This window comes from Camelus bactrianus, chromosome 3, assembly GCF_048773025.1.
Source record: "Camelus bactrianus isolate YW-2024 breed Bactrian camel chromosome 3, ASM4877302v1, whole genome shotgun sequence".
Lineage (NCBI taxonomy): Eukaryota > Metazoa > Chordata > Mammalia > Artiodactyla > Camelidae > Camelus > Camelus bactrianus.
In genome coordinates, this window is record NC_133541.1 from 56024413 (window position 1) to 56048262 (window position 23850).

The 23850-nt window shown below is 33.4% G+C and overlaps 1 protein-coding gene across 7 annotated transcripts in view; it reads right to left on the bottom strand.

Moving 5' to 3' along the window:
* SSBP2 (single stranded DNA binding protein 2) overlaps window positions 1-23850 on the bottom strand; it is a 248500-nt gene that overhangs the window by 147811 nt on the left and 76839 nt on the right. For all 7 annotated transcript variants that reach the window (XM_010949231.3, XM_010949228.3, XM_010949232.3 and 4 more), the window contains exon 4: window positions 14800-14884. In XM_010949231.3, coding sequence (XP_010947533.1) covers window positions 14800-14884 — 85 coding nt within the window. The remainder of the gene's footprint in view (window positions 1-14799; window positions 14885-23850) is intronic.

Here is a 23850-nt window from a genome sequence, read left to right on the forward strand (position 1 = left end):
TAATAAAATGATCTTATGTATAATATATATTCATGTTTTCAAAGGGTATTCACATTTATAATGTGAGCTAATGCTGTAATAGAAATCAATTTGGCACGTAGAAACAGAGTAGGGAGGCAGATGTGGTTAAAAAAGAGCAACAGGAGGAATCCTGGTCGTGTACCTTGACTGTGGTGGTGGATACATGAATCCACACATGAAAAAATCACACAAAACTGCACACACACACACACACGTGCGCACAAGTAAAACTGAATTAGATTGGTGGATTCTATCAAGATGCTGGAACCAAGAGGCTAGAGGACAGCACCCAAAACACAGAGAAGTCTCCCAGTAAGTAGTACTGGGCCCTGATCAAGGTACTGGTTACATGTGTTCTGCTGGATGTCAAGCCGAGTTATTGTACTAGGGTTTTCCAAGATGTTACCATCAGAGGAAACTAAGTAAAGGGTACATGCATCATTATTATGATTATTATTATTATTATTATTTCTTACAACTCTGTATTATTTCTTACAACTGCGTGTGAATCTATAGTTATCTCAAAACAGAAAGTTTAATTTAAAAAACTCAATCTGGCGCAATCCACCCTATTTTCACAGCAGTTCACAACCCAACCCAAGATATATTCATTCCCTTTCCCACAATCCCAAATCTCCTCATAATTACACCATTAGTTCAAAGTCCAGTATCTAATCATCTATATCAGGTCAAGATGCAATCGATGTGAGTACAACTCCTCTCAATATGAAGGTCCGTGAACTAAAGAACAAGTTACCCAGCTCCCACATATGCAAAATACCTAGTTTTCCAGGACACGATAATCACAATAGATATTTCTATTCAGAAAGGTGTGGGTAAAAGCTAGGAAGCATGTAAATGACACTGGTCTACAATAATTCTAGCATCCAGCAGGGCACATGGAACCAGTACCCTGATCAGGCTCCAGCCCCACTCAGTGGGTGTATTTCTCTGTGTTCTGGGTTCTGCCCTCTAGCCTCTTGGTTCCACCATCTGAGTTATATTTCCTTTTCCATAAACAAGAAGCCCATGTTTGTAACTGAAAACTTTTCTTAGCTTTTTTCCTGCCTACAGAAGTTCATGGATCCAAAAGTCTCTTCATTTTGTGTTGTTTCAGTACAAGTCCAGGATGATTTAATTCTTTTTAAAACTTTAGAGGTTTCTTCTGTATCAATCACAGATCTCTGTGAAATCTCTCTGTGAGGCTGCTGTGGGACAAAGCCCTTCAGTTCTTAGGAGCCCTTTTGTTTAACAGAGCAGAACTAGGAGGCATGCCCTTAAGATACTTGGAAGGCTTCTTATGTGTCTTAGTGTCCATAAAGACCACCTCAAGTGTTTCCGAATCTTAAAAGTTTTATAGTTATATCTTAGTCTCATTTTTGCCTGAAGACCACATTTTCCTAACTTCACTCTGGATTTGATTTTTTTCTGAGGCCCTTTCTTACTTTGAGAACCCTTTGCAGGCTGGAAAAACTGACCTTTTCCCTTTATATTTCCTCCAAACTCTGGTCGAAAACAAGAATTCCTTCTTTTGCTCATCTCCATCCATTCATATTTTATGAGACATAGTTAAAAGAAACAGTTGGCAGTACTTTAGCCATTCTGCCTGGAAATCTCCTTTGCCAGATCTGTCAGTTCATTCAGTACTTTTTCTATTTTCCATGCTACCCTGGGTAATAGTTTTGCTACCACTAGATAATAAAGGTCTTATTTCCAGCTTCAAATAATATTGTCATTCACTTACTGTACTTTCAAGCCCTTACCAACCATCACCAAGAACCCCTTCCAGGTTTCATGAAGTCTTCGCCCACCAGCTGGTCCCATGTACTTTGAGCTTTTGTTACAGCAGCACCCTACTTCCAGCTAAAATTCTGTTCTGACTATCTATTGCTGTATAACAACCAAACTTATTAGCAGAGAAAAATAACAACCCTTTTATTTTGCTCGTGGGTTCTGTAGTTCAGGACTTTGGACAGTGAATAGCAGAAATGGCTATCTCTTCTGACTCCATGATCTTTGGACCTCAGTGTGAATACCCAAACAGCTAAAATTAAACTCTATTAGCTAAATGTCTGTCATAAATAAACATGATACATTAACTTGCATAAGCTTGCTTATATTTTTAATAAGCAGGATAAGTTCAATTTGGCCACAAGGCTACCATGATTTCAATTTCAGGTAAAATGGCAACAAAGGCCTTAAAAAGTAAATGTTTTGATTATAATACAAAATAAATCTTAACTGCTTTAAAATTTAAATGTTTCATTCAGCTAGGCACTGATGATCAGATCTTTTTAATGACATCATTGACCATGTAAAGTGATATACAATGAATATGAAAATATTATCTGAGGAACCTAATAGCAATTCCTCCAAGCTTTCAATATGATAAAAATTTACTTTTAATATTCTGGAACAGTTTAATTAAAAAACTTTTTTTTCTCTACTTGAAATGAAGTAAGGAGATATCAAGAACTCATGAGTTAACAGCACAATTTACAATAGCCAAGATATTGAAAGCAGCTGAAATGTCTGGATAAAACAGATGACTGGATAAAGAAGTTGTGGTGTGTATGTGTGTGTGTATATATATATATGGGACAAATCTAATTGTACGTGTGTGTGTGTGTGTATATATATATATACACACACACAAAAACATATACAATAGAATACTACTCAGCCATAAAAAATAAAATGTCATTTGCAGCAACATGAATGGACCTGAAGATCATCATACTAAGTGAAATAAGTCAGAAAGAGAAAGAAAAATACAATATAGCACTTATATGTGGAATCTGAAAAAAAGACACAAATGAACTTATTTACAAAACAGAGACAGACTCACAGACATAAAAAACAAACTCATGGTTACCAGTTGGGGGAAAGGAGATGGGGAGTGATAAAATAGGAGTTTGGGATTTATAAACACTACCTACTATACATAAAATAGATAAACAACAAGATCCTACTGTGTAGCACAGGGAACTAAATCAATCCCCTGTAATGGCCTATAATGAAAATGGATATGAAAAGGAATATATATATATTTACAAATGAATCACTATGCTGTACACCAGAAATTAACGCAACATTGTAAATCAACTATACTTCAATAAAAAAAGAACTCATGAGATAAGAATTTTAAATATTTTTAATAAATCTGATTAATGTTTACTTGCATGTTTAAATTGAAGAGTTATTTTTTTTCATTAAAATGCTAGTTTAATATATAAATTAATCTCTGGCTTTCAGAACTTTCCTAAATATCAAGGTCTTATTTCTGATTCCCACTCTTTCTCTAATTGTTCATTATACAGAACTAAATCTTTAAAAATTAATTTTATTTAGTCAAATTTATATTTCTTATTCATTATTTTAAAAGCTGATCCTCAGGAAGATTCATTCAAGAAAAGTCCTTCTTTCTAAATAAAAATTACGAAAATAAAAGCCCTGAACTGAATTACTGTTTACCCTCCTGAATTGGTTTTAACTCTAATTCAATTCATTGACACCCGGCCCCACCACCAACAGAGGGACGGTTCTTATATTCTTACTCTTGGTAGCACCACTACAGTAAATTAGGTACATATCTACTAACATTACTTAAGGAAAAAACATGCACAATTTTTTCTCTACAAATATTTAATGACAAGCTCTATTATTCATTCTTTAGGTTTCTAATTAACTTCCATTATTCGTTAATATAAATAAATAAGGCTTTATAGAATTTACAGTTCAACTAAAAAAACCCCTAAATTTCCTTTTCTTAAATAAAAATTAATCAAACCCAATCCCCTAAGCCCCTCCCTTTATTGCCAGTGTAGCCTCCTGATATGAGGAAGGAAAGTATCAGCTGCTGCTGTTTGTTCCTGGCAGGTACTACCAGCTCATGAAAACTACATATATATATTAAATTACAAAAAACTACATATAATTCTTGCTTCTTAAACTTCCTAAAATAAGGGAAAAAATCCTGCTGGCTCTTTCTTATTTCAAAAAAAATTACTGAGACAATTTTTTCTGTTTCAATTCAATCTTGCTATTATTACTTAATCTCCATAAAAATTTTTTTAAAAAGAAGAAGGGGAGGAATGAAAGGATATTATTTTAACCAAATAGTCAATGAAAAGCATATCAGGTAGAGGACTGACAGGCAATCTCATATTTTATTCTATTGTATTACTGAGGTATCGTTGATGTACAATATTATATAAGTTACAGGTGCACAACTCATCCACAAAAAAAGGATGAAATTTTGCCATTTGCAACAATATAGATAGACTTAGAGGGTATTATGCTAAGTGAAATAAGTCAGACAGAGAAAGACAAACACTGTGTGATATCACTCATATGTCAAATCTAAAAAATAAGACAATCTCCTATTTTTAAATCAATAAGGTGGACATTTTACTAAGGTCGAAGTAGTTAGGAAAGTCCTCACTAAAGAGGCAGAATTTGACTTGTACCCTGAATGACAGGAGACCTTGCAAGTGCAGAAGCAGGGAATTATAAGAGGAAAGCCTACCTTTTCCCAGTGATGGAAACTGTTTAGGTTGATTACTGTTTAAAAGAACTTAAATTCAGAAAAGGAGGCTGAGAGTTTATTCAGAGAACATATGGGAAATCGATCTGAGCAGGCAAGTCCCTGAGCAAGGGCACCAATCATTTTTGTTCTAGAAATGAATGTCTCTCAGGTAAGACAGAGGAATTCAACAGACGATCCAACTGGCTGCACAACTCTGACACAGGAAAACGTAAGAGCCAGGGAAAAGCAACCAAAGGGATTTAGTAATAAAAGGCTTCCCTCAGTAACACCTTCCACTAAGCCTCACTGGCCCTGAAGAAACTAAACCCAAACATTCATTAAGAACACAAAAGCTTAGTTTCTCTCAAAGGCAGAATTAGCCTGAAAGTTCCAGCAAGTGAACAAGCTGATGGAAAACTAAGCATTCAAAGGCAGCTGAGGAACAGGAGGAGAACCTTTGAGGATCAGATAGGAAAGGGCCCTCCTTACTCATTTTCCCCTCTCAGAGAGACCACTTGGACAGTGAGAGGTTTCCAAGGATACCACAAGTTCTAAAGAACTCAGCAGTGGTGCCAGCTCAGTCCCTTCTTGGTCCAAACTTGAAGAAGCTTGATCTCTCATCCAGTAAAGACAGCAGAATGAGTCCCAAATAAGAGACTTACAATGCCCCGACCCATTCCACTCTCCCCACAACCCCTCAAACACACATAAAATAAATAAATAATCAACAATGTGAACATGGAGGTAAAACCAGGTAAGTTCCATTTGTATTTCAAATATAAAATCTTGTTGACATTTCTAATTCTCTGTAAACTTCCCAGTGTTTGCTGTGTAACCTCCTGCCTGTCTCTGCAGTGAATAAAATGAAAATTCTAGACTTAAAAGAAAAAAGTAGGCACCTTGTGAGAAAACAAATGACAAAGGAAAATGGGTAGAAAAGCTCCAAGGTTACACTCATGGTCTGGAAAATATAGAAAGGTATGCAGGTAGGCAGCCTGTGATGGAATAGGTCTAAAGATTTAATTTTACTACAAGCTCCCAAGGTTCTTTCATGGGGATATTCCAGATTAGAGCAAAAAGGAAATAAGTTAGTCTGGTTTATGTGGCTGTGTGTTGATGAAAAAATGCATATGGAAATTATGCCCATAATTTCTAAAATGCCTTAAATTAAGGTGTACTATTGTAAACAATACAGAAGTCATTTTGTGATATCTAAAGACATTCCATTTCCTTTACATATTGGGACTTTGGTCCACAATAAAAATTATACCTTCACAGCTCTGAAATATTTTTCTTCATTTTCTCTTTTCATATCTATCTTGAAAAAGAAAGGATGACATAGAAAGCTGACAAAGAAAGGATGATGGTCAAGAAGAGGGATCAACAGGATAAGGTAATTATCAAAGGAAAGGAAGAAGAGGAAATACTGAATGGATTACATTAAGAGTAGTAGTACAATGTTCCCATGGAAGTGGGGGCACTTAGTTTAGACATAGCATGTGTGAAGAAAGTACATTCTTTCATCAAATACTGAGTACCAATTAAGTACAAGCCACTAGACTACCAAATTCAACATGATATATTTTTATAGTCTTCACATACACTTACCTCCCTAAGGTATGAGAATTGTTACATTACTCTTTATTTAACAGACAAGTCAATACATGTTTGCTAAAACAAAGTTTCAATGAAGAAAGAAGGCTAATATATTGAGGTTTCCATACCTATTAATCTAAGTTTCAAAAACTACTGGAAGAACCCACGGATCATTTAAGTCCACTTACTCTTCCTCCAAATTTGAATCTACTTTCCCCCCTATACAATACATGACTGCTTTCTAAAATGAAATTGTGGCCGATAAAAATCACCCAGGCATTGACATAGTTGGAGCCTCAAGTCTTGCTTCAAAAACCATAAACAGCTTTTGAATATTTTAGGAACTCAAGATAGTACCTTAACACCAAACACATTTTATTAGTTGCCCTAGGATACCGAGTTCACATTGGATGCATCCAGAAACAGTGAACAGATTCAATCAATTTTCTAGATTATAGAAGCACACCACTCATGCCATCTAAGCCAGTCTAGCTAGTGTGATGAGTATTTACCTCTCACTGTGTCATATTTTCCCCTTGTCTTAATTAATGCTAGCCCTTTCCTTCTTATCACCCCTGAGTATGAACGTTTCCAAATTTCTATCCCCAGGCCTCTATTCTTATCTTACCCTTATTCTTTCATTAATTAACTCACTTTTATAGCTGAACCCACTTTCTTTCTTCCAAATTTCAGATTTCTGCTAACACTATCCCAAGTCTCAGTTCATCAGACATGTTAAGTACAAATTATTTTAAATTTTTCTCTCTTCCTCAATACTTACAACCAGACAAATTTCATCTTTTTAATTCTTCAGTTTCATTCTTGATTTTCCATTTCATTTACCACCACCATAATTCAAGGGCTTTTCAGCTCACACCAAGACTACTAGCCTAGCCTCCACACAGTCTTTGCCCTTAGTCCTTTCCCTTCTTCAGTTTCTCTTACACAATGCCTTCAGATTAATCATCCTAAAGAGAATTTACGATTTTTTGAACATGCTTTAAAAATGCCTCTCAACTGCAGACATAACAAAAATTTCATCCAGTACAGTATTGAAAAAGTATTCAATGAAAACTTGGAAAACGTGAGTTTTCCTGGCTAAACCTCACTCATTTGAAACAATGGCATATCATATTCTTTACATCTTCGGGTACCAAGTTTCTTTTCTAGTAAAATAACTAGGTCAGGCCGAATAAGCAGTTTTAAATTATTTATTTAAAGTTTTTGGATTGTTTTGGATTCTGATACTGTAAATATACGAAAGAGATTTTTTTAAAAAAGTTGCTGGGGGAGGATATAGCTCAAGTGATAGAATGCATGCTTAGCACTCATGAGGTTCTGGGTTCAATCCCCAGTACCTCCTCTAAAAATAAGTTAAAACTTAATTACCTCCCCCTGCCAAAATAAAATAAGATAATAAACAAATAAAATATTTTAAAAAAAGAATTCTAAAAAAAAAGTTGCTTATTCAAGAGTTTTGAACCAAGAACCCTTGAGAAGGAGTTCTTGAATCCTGCAGGGGTAGAAGGGAGACAGATGCAAACATGATGAAGACCTGAACTAAAGTATTTCCAGTGGAATTAGAGAGAAGATGTGTAAGAAATGTTTAGGCAACTGAATTGACTGGTTTTGATGACCAGTTGAAGATAAAGGAGAAGAACAATAAAGGAGATTAAAAGACAATTCATTTATGGCATAGGCAACTATTTAAATAGAGATTCCATTTAATTAGAGAAAATAGAAGGAATTAGGAAAGGGTGAAAACTGAGCTGCTTTGGTTAAAACAGAAAGAGACCAAGAGCCTTCTGGTAGGGTTCTCTCCCATCTCACTCCTAGGTACCATTGATGGCCCTTCCACTGCACCTCAAAATTCCAGGGGACTCATCATGAAAACACTGTTAAGGATAATTTCATAGTTTCCTTAACAGTTTTAAAATGTTATCATCTTTTAGCTAAGCACAGACCTTGTGTCTGATTTTTCCAACTCTGGTCAGATAGCTCTGCTTACCATTTCTTAAACACACCTTACATTGTCCCAATATCAGTCAGTTTTTTTAAATCTCCAAAATAAATTTATAAATTTTGTAACTCTAATAGAAAGTTAGAAATGCGTGCTATTTTTGAAAGAACATCATATTTCTGTTGTTTATAATGCTACTGGCAACAAAATCACAGTCAGTGTAACATCTACATCAAAAATAGTAAATTAAAGCCTTTCCATTTTCATCTTTCCACAGTCACCAGAAATTAAACTTTAATAAAAAATGAACACATTTATGGGGGGGAAAGGGGCTTAAGATGAAGTTCCTTGAAAATATATACTTAGAAAAAAAATATTTTTCACAATGGAACAACTTATAAAGTTATTTCTATTCTGTTTATCTCATTTCCATATTAGCTTCTTCATTTATTCCTTTATGAATTTCAAAATGTCTATGTAATGCAACAAATTAATGTAAAAGATTTTTAAGTGAAGTAGAATTCTTATACAATGCATTATAATTTCCTTGATTGTCTCCCTTTATTCACGTTTCCCTTAGAATGACTGAAATAACATACTGCCCTACAGGACCAAAAGGAATAGGGAAAATAGCTGATAGTTATTAGCAGTAGTTAGATGCTACCCAGGAGAAATCCTAGGCCTAAGGATGGTCTGGGAATAGAGACACACACTTCACGGGTAAAGTGATGAATGTACTTTTTCAAATCAACAGAGCTTGCAAAAAAAAAAAATGAATAAACAACTTACCTTATGCTATAAAGAACATAAGGCAGTTTATACCATTTATATGTGGCAAAAGAAATGAAACTAGATCTTACAGGAAATTAAACCAAAGGTAGAAATAATATGGCAGATAAGAATAAGGTGAAAAATGAATCTCATTACAGTGGTCCCTAAGTAGCCACAGGGGGATTGGTTCCAGGATCCTCGCCAATGCCAAAATCCACAGATGCTCAAGTTCTTCACATGAATGGCATAGTACACTTAGCCCTCTGTATCCACGGATGTGGAAGCTGCAAATATGGAGAGCCAACTGTATTGTCCCTACCTGCTGAGTTGAACAATAGCCTAGGCAGCACTGACTGACAAACATTAATATATACCTATGACAGTTTTATCATCCAAATGGGTTTTGAATATAACTATTTGTTCCTAGCCTATGAAAAGCTTTAGTTTACATGGACTTTTAGGAGAATTATGGTACAACGAGAAACTATTCATTCGTTTGAATATTTACTAATTATGCCTACTATATGCCATCAAAAGTTATGTGTACTTACTCTCCATATTCTTATATATCTATAAATTTTGACTGGTCTACAGTATTATAGTATAATACTATACTGTGTCCCTACATGTATTTTACTATTTGATGTTTCAAACTTCTTGAGAAAAGGTTTCTTTTGCTAGATAAGCCCATGAGCATAGGGCCAAATCTATTTTGTTCACCACTACATTCCCTAGTGCCCTGCCCCCAAGATATAAAGCCTCTGCTACCTGCTTTGATTCATTTATGCCTTTACAAGTTGCTGTCTTATCTAAATTTATCTCGAAAAACAAAGTGAATAAAAGTAGCATCAAATGGCCTTCGTGCAACTACATATTCAGTTACACTAGAATAAGAAATGATAAACACTTATTAGATAATATTTTATTTAATCATTCATATATATAAACACCAAACGTGATTTGAACATCTCATGGCAGGCACCCTGCTGGGTACTGAGAATGAAAAAGATAAATAAGACAAAGTCTATTCCCTGAGGAAGCTAACAAATTATTAGAGAAAACATCCCATTACAAAAATCTAATATACAGGGACCTTAAAGGAGATAGACAGAGGATGTTACAGGATCATGGTAAAGAATGCACCTAACTCTGCAGGAGTTCCTACAGAAGTATTTTCCTAAGTAACATATAATTATCTGTAAAAAAAAAAAAATTCTCTTAAGATATAAAGGAAAACATCCTTCTCCTATTATTTTATTTACATAATATATGTGTTTATATATCATTTTCTAAAAAGTATCCCCTCACTACAAACCTGTAACATAATCCTTTCTAGATGTCACAAACATTGTCTTAGGCAAGAATACAAAAACTAGCCACATGTTATCAACAATTATTACTCAAACCTATCACTTTACCTAAACATCTGAATGATTTGAAACATTTCCAATTTCCCAACTAACAGACTACTGCATTCTGCTAATATTTATTGAACACCTATTATTTGACAGACCCTGGGGAAGAATGGGTTTAATTTTCTCTGCTCTCAAAGAGCTCATTGTAATAATATGATTTCATTATCACACTAAAGCAATAATGTATTTGGGCTCTATCTTTTCTTTAGGACAATTAAGGAATCTTCTATCCATGCCAGAGACTTAAATTATAATCACTGTATATGTTTTTCATTAAAAGTTTAGTAGTGTATATTGATATTTTTGCTAAATATTTTGGAAATAAATGAAATCAGAAAGAAATTGTTAAATAAAACAACTATGTTAAGCTGTAGCAGGGAAAAAAATCTAGTAAACATTAATTAGCGCCACATAAAAGCATTGCCTGTGATTTCAGAATAAAATATAAACACACTAATGGGTAGAAAAGGGAAGCTAGCCCAATAAAGTTTACAGGTTAGTAGGTATTATTTCTAATCGCTTGAAATGATGGTTTACTTTTTAACGGTAATACTATAATATAATAATAATAATTTTACAGCTCAGATGAACCTGGTATTCACTCAGGATGAAAATAACAGGGCAAAGCTAGATATCGCCCAGTCATGTGACAAAATAATTGTCGTATAGTAAAATCTCTTTCTTCTCTTATAAAATAAATTTCTAATTCTTAAACTGCCTCCAGTATTTCTGACCTTATTCTCTACTCCCCTCTAGAAAATCAACAGGTAGACATACTTCATAGAATCCGTCATAGCAGAAAAGAAACAAACAAACATTTGTTTGGAGACCATCTCTAGATTTTCTGCTGTCAGTGCTCAAGGATGAATCACAGCAATGCCAGGAAACACTTTAGAAATGACTATGCATATTCTTTTTCTAAAGTTAATTACCTTAACTGCATTTAAAAATCTTGTTATTTTAAAATAAAAACCAAAACAAATATAGAAAGCCATACAAAATAAATTTGTGGCATTATGAAATTTTATAAAGCAAACATATGGTTACTATAAAGGAACCACCACCATGGTCAGGAAAAGTAGAAGTTTGCCAACCATTTCAGAAGCCCAAGTCATACACCCCATCCCAATCCTAACCTCTTCCTACCTTCTCATAAGGAACCATTATCCTGAGTTGTACAGTAATCATTTCTCTATTTTTTATAGCTTTGCCATCCAAAAGTGCATCCCCTACACACTAGTAACTGCTGATTTCCTAATGTATTGCTATTTTACATTTGTTACTGCACAAAGATGCTAAATAGTTAATATATTTTAAAATATAAATGCAAGATCAAAGTTTTACTCATATGACTTTTTATTCTCACAGTAAGTACGAACAGGGTGATTTTTTGAGGAAAAGGATATTAACACTGCATCTATAATTACCTGGTAAGTAAAATAATACAATGACAAAAATCCATATTCTAAAGAAGCAATGGTTAGAAAATAAACCAAAAAAATATTAAAAACCAAAAGCCAAAAATATTCCTGGGATAATTATCACCAAAAAGTTATTAAAAGTTATAAAATGTCTCAAAATTACATCTATTCAGTTTATATATCTTTCTTTTAATATGTGCATTTACCCAAGAAAAAGTCTTTCATGAGAAATGCTAAATATTCCTATGAATATAACACAGTGGTATGAAAATATATGACATCCTCAAATTTAAATTTTATTTTATTAAGTTCTTGTTTTCTAATTTTAGAAGAAAGTTTAGAACTCACTGTAAGGTGAAATTTAATCTACCTTAAAGTAACTTTCCTGAATATAAAATTAACTATAGATATTTGGAAAATACAGAAAAATATACAGATAAAAATAAAAATCATGCATAATCCCCAAAAGAAAATCACTTTTAACATTAAAGCCTATTTTTTAATTAAAAGGGTTATTTATCATTTACCTCATTATACCTCTCCTATTTCTTTAAAAAAAAGTAGTTTATCTTTCATTATTCATTCAATCTCATAGATAAGTGGAGACTATAAAATAACAAGACAGAATTTATCAGAATTTATACATGCAAGTATTTTACTCTAAAGAGGCAGCTAATAAAGAAAATATTTTTCATAATGCTTCCTTGAGAACTACCTTGAAATTCAGAAGGTATATACATTAATCACTATTTTAGAAAATGGTTCCCAAGGGACTCTCACGTAACAATATAACATGACAGAATTTTACCAAAATCTTATTGTTTGTTCCTGTTTCCCATTTTCTTCTCTGAGTCTTTCAAACTCCTATATCTACACATTAAACATGAATTATGGTGATCATTTTCAGAAATTATTTACTATTAAGAATTCAGGAAATCCTACCCAATAAAATTATCATAAAAGTGTGCTACAGAAAACAAACATATTTCTAAAAATTCAACTGCAGTATAAAAGTATGTAAATCAAACTTTATCTTTTCAGCAACCTCCCTTAAAAAATTATTTTGGAGATGTATTACCATTATAGGTAAATTGCCTTAAAATATAATAAAAATGCCATCTAAGAAATCAAATCTCTTAAAGCTAGTATTTAAGATAAAATTATGAAACATCTGATAAAACGAGTGCTGATTCATAACAAGTTATAAAATTCAAATACTGAATTTTTTTAAATTATAAAGGTAAGGGGTTACTCTTCCTATAAAATCTACTCTAATTTCACTCCTACCTCCTACCAATGCTTATTTTCAAAAACCCTGAAATATTTAAGTGGGTTTCTAAAGCTAACAAGTGTGAGTATTCTCTGAAATATTGAAAGTGCCTTATGAATGCAGAAAGATTATGATGATGGTGGTGGCCATGACGACAATGATGACATTTTACATAACACTTTTAAGGAGGAGACACTAAATTAGCACAGTGTTCCCTATAAGATCTCCATGGGGAACAGTAGGCTGCATCTTTCTATACAACGAAATTTTGGAAAAGTACTTACATAATTCATTTCTTAAGATGTAGCTCCACAGACATTACATATCCTTTAGAGTAGAACACTGATACTAACTAAAGTCATCTAGTTTTCAAAATTAGTGGTTATTTTAAAAACTTTTCCCATGACTGGCAGGCCAAATCTAGGCATATTTTCCTTGATGTAAGAGACAGATGAGATGGGGTAACCCACTCTAGCCAGAATCCTTACATTCTCTGGGCTTTACTGCCATCACCCAAGGGTGCAAAAGAAAACAGATTGTTCACCATAAATACTGTGTCCCGGGCCCTGCCTTATCCGCCTTTTCTGTACTCTTTCTTTATATACAGTAGCATCCCTTTCACTCACCTTGTCCCCAAGAGCTGTTGTTTGGTACATGGCAGGCTTTATGAGCACAATCAATATCTGACGAAGTAATCACAAGCAGCCTCACTTTAATCAGTTCAGTACACATTTAAAGTATTACACAGTCCTTGCCAGGTGCCCAAGATTTTCACTTCTCTTAAGTCTGCATACTCTTCCTTATGCTACACTTTTGGGGTTATAATTCTTCTATTTCCACTCTTCAGTCTAAGGCTAAAGTATTTCCTTTGGAAGAACAAGTTATTTTTCCCTTTCGAGCCCTGGTTCTAGTTTTAAAGACTATTTACACAGAACGATGCCTTCCTTTTACCAACTAAACATGTAAAGTTTTAGGTACTTACTATTAGATATTTCTTCAGGCTCCAGGCCCAATTCCACTTGCTCCAAACCAAGGAAACTGGTTTTCCTCCATCCAAAACTCAATCTGTATGTCTTTCATGGTCAGTTCTGCAAATGCAGTGTCTCCCCAGCCCCTTCACAAAACCATCTCCCCATTCTTAAATGCCAGTTTTCCCTAAAGAAAATCTACACCCTCTTTTTTGTTTTTTTAACAATTCGACGTCCTGATACCATCAACTCTCTAAAATCACATTTGCAGTTCTAAAGAAATAATATAAATCACCTAACCAAAGATAGTCCACCAGCCTTCCTTAAGAATCAAAAAAATTTTCACATTTTCAGTTTTGCAAAGAACCTTTGCTCTCTTATCTTGTATTTCCTTTAAATCACAATAAATTTACTTATGAAACTGAATTCAATGACGGGGATATTTAGCCTTATGATATGTAACTATAAGTTACGAAAAGAGAATAATATAATATTTCTGTGTATTTAAAAATCATATGCAGAAGAAGAGCTTATAATTTATAGAATTCTTGTGATGTGTCTTTTTGTGGAATAAATAATTGCTATTTAATTCTTATAAATCTGAAATTTCACAAATCAGGCATGCTTAAAGAAAGATCTTTAATAGCTTAGAGTTAGAATTACTCTTTAATTCTACGCTTTATCAGCAAGATTCAAATACCCACTTGTATTTCACTTTTTTCCAAGAAAAAAAGAAAAAGTAATTTCTTAATTACCAAAGGAAAAAAATGGATGGTCCAATGCATTTTTCAAGAACAAAGGTTAAAAAGAAAACTGACAATACAACAGTAAAATTAGATAGTAACTTACATAATCATGGAAGGCTTTTGCTTCACTCGAATGTTCACATGTTTCCCGTCTTTCTGGAGCTGCACAGTAGAGATCCCAAAATACACTAAAAAAGTAATTATGGTAACATTAAGAAAATCATGTAATGTCAAATGAGAGATTACAGTTCTAAAAATAGAAGACAAATAATAATCTTTACCCAAAATGTGTTTTCTTCTTCAGGACAAATATTTCTTCAAAAGATTTAAATTCAGGCAAGGTTCTTCATGCAATAATAAAATATAACCTAGCCACTGTTCAGAAATGCTAATAAGATTTTTCTAAAATGAAAATATAATTTAAAAAAATTAAAACTGTCTTTAATTGTCTATTTACATGATTTAAGCACATGACTGAAATAATAACAATACTTTTCACAATTTTCCCATAATACAAAGTTTTTTAAAATCCTAATTTAATCATTAAAGAATAAAGTAACTGTTTATACTTAAAAGTGGAATTAATTTTTTCAAGATACTTTTGTTGTCCAATCCCTAGGCCAATACCCTAACCATTAAATTGCACCTGTGAAACATATATTATCTTGAAATATTCTCTTGTTTTCCCTTGCAATTACCAAAATAGGTTAGTAATTTTGAAAATTAAAATATTCACACTAATTTTCTTTTGTTTCCTCCTGTTCAAGAACAATGGGAAAAAGCAAGATGGGACTGGTTAGGAAAAAATAATTATATTTCTTACAAAACATACAGCCCTGGTCACCCACCCATTTATAAAATTAACAATGAACAAGAGCAAGGGATTAAAAAATCAGGAAAGGAAATATCTGAAAGTACTGATGATAAACAAAGGCAATTTTACCGATCAACAAGCACTTTTTATTTACACACTTCCCACTCTATAGAAGTGCAAACTAGGCTAAACACAAGTTCTGGAATAGGATGTATCTGAGACAGAAGCCAGTCCTGCTGTTTACTAGCTCAAGTTATTTATACAGATAGGAGACACAATTTCCTCCTCATGAAATAGGGCTGTTGAGAAAATTAAATTATATAAAATAAGCACAGTATCTTATAGTAAGCATATTATCAATATTGTTATTAATAATATCATATAAGTAATAATGAGATTGCATAAAAGCTTGAAATGCATACACATTGTTTTAAGGCAGGTCATTGGGCAGAGGGCACAGTTAACAATGATACAATAAAACCTGGTAAACTGAACTAATCTCTTTGTTTTGACCTTTGAAATCTCATTTGAGCCTGGATCTGTCTCTCTTCAGCTAGGAGAAACCATTCTGTAAGCCTTATAACACAATTAATTCAGTAAAATAAGATTACCCTTAGAGGTTAAAAAAAAAAATGAAAGATTGACTACTAGCATCTATTTCTACAATAAATAAGAAATACAAAGAATACAATAAAGATCAAAATAATTTAAATAAATTTCAATTCCATTAGGAGAATGCAAGCAGTTGAAAGTTGTACTTGGCCTCCCTGTCTCTTTTGGGACAAAAAGTATAAGAATTATACACATATAAGGATACAGCTAAAGTTTTTCACCTGGATCAGGTGTGTTATCAATTACAGTATATCACAGTTATGTTCTTAAGGAATTTCTTTTTTATGTTCTTCTTTTTATGTTCTTAAGGAATTTCTTTTTTATGTTCTTCTTTTTATGTTCTTAAGGAATTTCAAGGCCCTTAAAACCAAAACTTTATAATGGTAGTCTTTAAATTGTATTTTATTTAATTATAGAATATTATATGCAATATTAAGACAAATACCTTAATATCACTTTTTATTCCCTAATTTTCTAGCAAATACCATCACCTTTCTCAAAAATTAATCCAGTATTACCTTTAAAAGGTTGTCTTACAAAATGAACTGAGGGAAAATAATAACTTTATTGGTATATGACCTAAAAGTTATTTTAAAATATTATAAATGATTATTTACACATATACAATTAAATTAAATGTTTATCTTAGAATAGTAATGTTGTTCTACTTCTATTTTTAAGTTTGTCTTTATGGACTTAATAGGAGGTCAAAATTTTCCAAGAGCAAGATTAAGGAACAAAATAAATTACTAAAGTAGGATAACTTCATATATGGTAGTTCTAAGAATCCTACATTACCTATACATGATTTCCTCGAATAAAGGTAAAGAAATATATCCTTTTAAGACACTTCCCCATGGGAGAAATACACATTTCTACAATTACAGTTAAGAGACATCAATACTCTATTGTCAATAATGGATAGAAATACTAGACAGAACACAAGCAAGGAGATAGAGGACTTAAAGAGCACAATAAACCAACTAGATCTAACAGATGTATACAGAACACTCTACCCAACAAAATGTATATGCATTTTACTCAAGTGAACTTGGGACATGTTCCAGGATAGACCATATGTTAGGGCACAAATTAAGTCTCAACAGACTTAAAAAGATAAGATATCATACATAGTATATTCTCTGACCACAATGGGATGAAGTTAGAAATCAGTAACAGAAGGAAAACTGAAAAATTCACACATTTGTGGAAATTAAACAATACACTCCCAGTGGCTTAAAGGAGAAATTGTAAGGAAAATTAGAAAAAACTTAGAGATGAAACCAAAACACAACACACCAAAACTTATGGGACACAGCAAAAAAGGAATGCTAGGGGGAATTGTAAATCTATAAACACCTACCCTAAAAAACAAGATCTCAAATCAAAAAAACCTAACTTTAATACTTAAGGAACTAGAAAAGAAAAAAGCTAAACCCAAAGACGGCAGAAGAAATAATAAGATTAGACAAGAGATAAATGAAATAGAGAATAAAAAACAATAGAGAAAAATAATGCAACAAGAGTTAATTCTTTGAAAGGATCAACAAACTTGACAAACCTTTAACTAATGAACTAAGAAAGAAGAGACAAGGTTCAAGTTACTGAAGATCCCACCAGAAAACTGTTAGAACTAATAAGTGAATTCGTAAAGTTACAGGATTAAAAAATATACATATAAAAATCTGTTGTGATTTTTTTTGTGTGTGAATCCACACTAACAATGAACTATCAGGAAGAAAAATTTAAGATACGATCTCATTTACAATTAAATCAAAAAGAAAAAAATGCCTAGGAATAAATTTAGCCATGGAGATCAAAGATCTATACACTGAAAAATAGAAGACATTAATGAAAGAACTCGAAGAAGACATAAACAAACAGATAATCTGTGCCACGAACTGGAAGAATTAATATTGTTAAAATGTCTACACTACCCAAAGCAATCTACAGATTCAATTCAATCCATATCAAAATTCCAATCACATTTTTTCACAGGAAAAATAACTCTAAAATTTGTATGGAACCACAAAAGACCCTGAATACTTGAAGCAAATTTCAGAAAGAAGAACAAAGCTGGACACATCACATTTCCCAATTTCAAATTACATTATAAAGCTACAGTAATCAATAGATAGACTTCCTCTCTCTACAACCTAACATGCTAAAGGCTCAGGAGCTTTTCAAATTCTCTAATCCCTACATCTATTAAGCTTGAAACAAAAATGTTATCTATCCTTGAAATGTGGTAGATTAATCATTGTGAATAATGCTTTAGATTTATACAGTCTCTTTATTCCTAAGCAGAAACAAGTGAAAAATCTGTAGTTTACAAATGAAGAAGATAGAGACTAAACACAGAGAAGCAAAACTTGCAAAGTATTAAAATCTTTGTTCTTGTATCATTTATTATTATTAGCAATGTCCCCACACAAATTAAAAAACAAAACAAAACAAAACAAAACAAAACAAAACAGAATTTCCAGGCTGAGGATCCCATTCAAATAGTTTTTCCTTCTATCCTGAGGATGTGAGTCAAAGTGACTTAGCTAAATGTCAATGTTGCTAGGGAACAGAGAAAGCACAATGGTTGTCAGAGAAGTTTACAAAGGTGGGTAAACATGCCAGATGTATCCCAGAAGATGAGATGCTAATATAATTATATAACTTTCATGCCACTGGCCAGATCTAGGACTATCTGAAAATAAAAATTCAAATAAGAAGAAACCAAAAGAAAAAACCCTTGGGTAAATATTTTCTTCTGAGGAACAAGCCACGTTATTCCAAGTTTAAGTCTTAATAACTAAGGAAGTTATTTCTCGTTGACTCGCCCAAAAATATATTATCAATGAATGTTAGTTACTCATAATCCATATCAAAGAAAACCATCCATTCGTGAGACTAAGGAGGGTTTTACATGAAATGTGCATGTACCTGCTCATCACCTTAGAACTTATTTTGTCCCACTATCATAAAATTCTCATGCAATCCTGGATTAGTAACAAATTCATATTTTAAAGTATCATCAAAATAGCTTACATGTAATAAGTATGTGCCAAATTGAAGCATCATATACTAAACATAATCTATTCAGCATTTAATCCTCCTATTATTACTCCCATTTGATAGATGAAGGAACTGAGACTTAGAGAGGTTAAATAATTTGCCTAAGGGTCATAGAATTAGTGGCAGGGGTGCGCTTGAAGTTTATATCTTACAATATTTTGCCTCTAATATGAGTATGGCATTAAAAATTCTTATTTCAAGATGCTTTATGCTGATTACAGGCAGGTTTGTACTGCTCTGGCAATCTGAGCACCATCAGCTGTTACAAGAGTGTAGTAGATAGATACTTGTCCTGCATAAGACAGCAAGCACTTTTTCATCCTATCTTTGACCCTTGTACTCCAACTCACTTCCTGAGTATCCTGTGGCAACCAGCTCCTCACCCTACACAAAGCTGCCAGTGAGCCACGGATGCCTCAAGATAGACTGGACCCATAAGAGACAACTTTTCTGAGTCCCATTTATATCTGCTGTTTGGAATTAGCTACCCATGATGCTCAAAACAGAACTGTAATTAATGTCTGATTAATAGTGGACCACTAAATTCCATCCTGTGTTTCAGAAATAACATGTTATTGAGACGAGCACTGGTTAAAATTCAGAAAACTTTAATTCTAATTCTGAGTTTGACCTTGAGCAAATAGTTTTGTTCCTTAGTTTTTTTATGCAAAAAGAAAGGAAATATCTGCTATGTATTTTACAGGCTTCTGTGCAGATACAAAGAGATGGTTTACACAAAATTACTTTTAAAAGAAGTATGAAGGTATTAAAAATATTCTAGAGAAGCCTCATATAGTTATTATGGCCAGAAAAAGAAGTTTTCTTAATAATGAAGTAAAATTTGCCTCAATTTCCTTGATAATCCTTTGCATTTAGTGGAAGACTCCATCATTTTTTTCCCAATGTCTTCTCCCCACCATCTTTCTCTGTATTCCACATTCCTTTTCTACTCTCCCAGACACATTTCGCTTTTTCCGCATAGCCTGACCACCTCTTCTCTTTGCTTTCTCTCTGGCTGACACTTTTTATTCCCTTCTCACTGTCATTATACTTCTCCTTCTATCTTAGCTGTTGCCTATACTGTCTTATATTGCTATTTAACTTAATTCAAATAAATAATTAGCTATACAGTGCCCATTACAGGCAAAACATACAAGATGAATAAGAACCAGTCTTGCCAATGGTAAATATTACACCATTCTAGTGAGCTTGTTGACTAATTCCAATGCTACTGTTTTCACATGGATATTTGGTTATTCTTAGCTGTATCTGATGACATCCATTAGATTCTAAAATCATTAGAGTGCTAGCATGCTGCAAGATTTGACTTTCCACTGCCAAGTGAAAGAAACTGGATTCTTACGGTAATCTCAGTTATTAGTTTATTTTCTCTGCAATGCTATGTATTTTTAATTACAGAATATAAATACATGGGCCCAAAGTTATTTCAGAAGGTGTTTTATACATAAGATTAAATAAAAATGAGACATAGTTCCTGCCCTTAAATCTTTAAAGTTTCAAAAAGTGTGTGTTTTAAAATTATGCAAATTGAAAAGGACATTAATATCAGAGGAAAGAAATTTCTAGGCATTTTGTATTTCTGAAGCTTATGAAAGAGTTGGGGTCTTTTATTAAAGCCTACAAACAGTAAATACATTTTCAAGAGGGATTTGATCAAGGTAGATGTAATGAACAAAGGAGAGAGGCAAGGGAAATAATATAGTACTGGGCATGGTTGCAAACTGGGATGAAGAAAAGAAGTGATAAGGGAAATCATATGAAAAACAAGAAAAAACACTTTCAGAAAGTCACATCATATACTTTCCTCTATCCTATACTACAGGGAGAAATTCCCCTCCTCCTCTCCAAGGCCTTTGCCTCTCATCTCTCCCATATCATATCCTGCATTTTTGTGCATGCGTACTGCTCTTTCAAACATCTTCAACCTTTCCCACTCTTTTCACCTCAATCTATATAACGTACTCAAATCTATCCTATTTTAAAAATAAAAATGTTCAGTCCTGTTCTGTTGTTAATCCTGAAAGTACTACACATTACCTCAGACTTCAACTACTCTCCGTAACCTTGGAGCTGAAAAAATGAAATACAGCAGCCTTTTAAATTTAACTTTCATTACTTCAATGAAACTGCTTTCCCCAAGATATCCAAAGTTCACCTTACTTCTCAATTCAGGAAAAATTTTTTTTCTTTTCTTTCTTTTTTTTTTTTTTTACTTACACCCGCTGCAGAATTTAATCTTTCCTTTGAATGCCTTTCCTGGTTCCCAAACATTATTCTTTCCTGATTACCCTCCTTCCTCTCCAGTTATTTTCCTTTGAGGCTCCTCTTTATCCAACTACACTTAAATGTTGACTTTCCCCAGGGTTCCAATCCAGGCCCTGCTCTTGCTTGTTACACTGGCAGTTTCACCCAAGAGCACTCTTCATCCAGAGTACAGCCTATGCTGATAATTCCTGAATCGTTATGGACCTATCTCAGATTTACAAGCCCAGATCTTTGACTCTGTATGGAGCATCTCTATCTGAATGTGCCGCTGGCATGTCAAAATTTTAACCTGTCCAAGCTAAATCATGGTATTTTCTGCAAAGCCTGTTGCTCTGTCTATACTCCCTCACTCAATTGATGGCATCACTGCTCATCCCACCATCCAAATCTAAAACCTAGACACTTCCTCATTCACCTCCAACTTATTCCACTCTTTGTTCACTATCTGGGATCCAACACCTAATCACCTTTCAACTGAACAATCACAACTTCCCTGTAAACTAGACTCTGTCTCTGTTCTCAACCCTCTTCAATCCATCTCTATGTTGATGCCAAGTGTCTAGAAGCACAAATCTAATCAGGTCATGTACCTTGTTTAAAATCTTTTGAGTTTTATTCCAAATCCTGGACTTCATAACCTGGCCCCTGCTTTTGTCTCTAGCCTTATCTTCCATCACTTTATAGTACTGCATCTACAATTCAACTGATCCAAGAGACCTGTCATTCCTTGAATGCAAGAGAATTCCTTTTGGGATTTCATTCTAACTATTCCTCACTCAACTTTCAAATCAGCTTAGATTCACTTTCCCTATTCAGCCTTTCCTAACTCTCCCAAACTGACATGAGTATTCCTCCTGTATTGCTATTATAACCAGTACATACCTCAGTTATAATGCTAAATTGTTTATCTCTCCTACTACTTATTTCCTTGAGGGCAGCATAATTTTTCATAGTAAATGTTTGGTGAAGAAGCTTCAGTGACAGGAAAATTCTACTTGCAAATAGTCTGTTACAATAAATAGAAGTGAGAAGGAATCATAAAATTGCAACTGGTCCATCAAATAGGGGCCTTTAGTTTGACCAAATGGGCAAGTAGTAAGTTCTTGAAAAATACACGTTATCCTAATCATCTGGATCTCAAGAGCAGCAAAAGCTTTCCTAGCCAAAAAAAAAAAAAAAAAAGGCAATTCCAAAGAGTTAAGGATAAAAAGGCCAGGTATCTCAATACTGTCAAGATGTCAGTTCTTCCAAACTTGGTCTATAGATTTGATGCAATCCCAATCAAAATCCCAGCAAGTTATTTCATGGATATCAACTAACTGATTCTAAAGTTTATGTGGAGTGGGAAAAAGCCGCAGATTAGCCAACACAATATTAAAGAACAAAAAATGGAAGACTAATACTACCTAATTGTAAGACTCATTATAAATCTACAGTAATCAAGACAGTGTGGTATTGGTAAAGAATAGACAACATATCACAATAGAGAGCCCAGAAATAGTCCCATATGAATATAGTCAACCGATCTCTGACAAAGGAACAAAGACAATACAACAGTGCAAAGATAGCCTTTTCAAAAAATGGTACTAGATCAACTGGACATCCTCATGTAAAAAAGATGAATCCAGACAACAGATTAACTTCACAAAAAATAACTCAAAATGGATCACAGACCTAGATGTAAAATGTAAAACTATAAAACTCCTAGAAGTTAATTTAGGAGAAAACCTAGACAATCTTGGTTATGTCAATGACTTTTTAGATATAACAAAGTCATGATACTTGAAAGAAATAACTGATAAGCTGGACTTTGTTAAAATTAAAAGCTTCTGTTCTGCAAAGGACAATGTCAAGATAATGAGAAAATGAGCCACAGACTGAGAGAAAATATAAGCAAAAGACACATCTGATAAAGGACTGTTATTTAAAATATATAAAGAACTCTTAAAACTCAACAATAAGAAAATAATCAACCCAATTAAAAATGAGCCAAAGACCTTAACACACCTCATCAAAAAAGATACAAAGATAACAAATAAGGATAAGAAAAGATGCTCCATATCATATATCATCAGGGAAATGCAAATTAATACAATGAGATACCACTACACACCTATTAGAATTGCCAAAATCTGGAACACTGACAGCAACAAATGCTGGCCAGGATGTGGAGCAACAGAAATTCTCATTTGTTGCTGGTGGGAATGCAAAATAGTGCAGCCACTTTAGGAGACATTTTGGAAGTTTCTTACAAAACTAACATACTCTTTATCATATAATCCAGCAATTGCACTCTTTGGTATTTACCCGAAGGAACCGAAAATTTATGACCACACGAAAACCTACACATGGATGTCTGTAGCAGCTTTATTCATA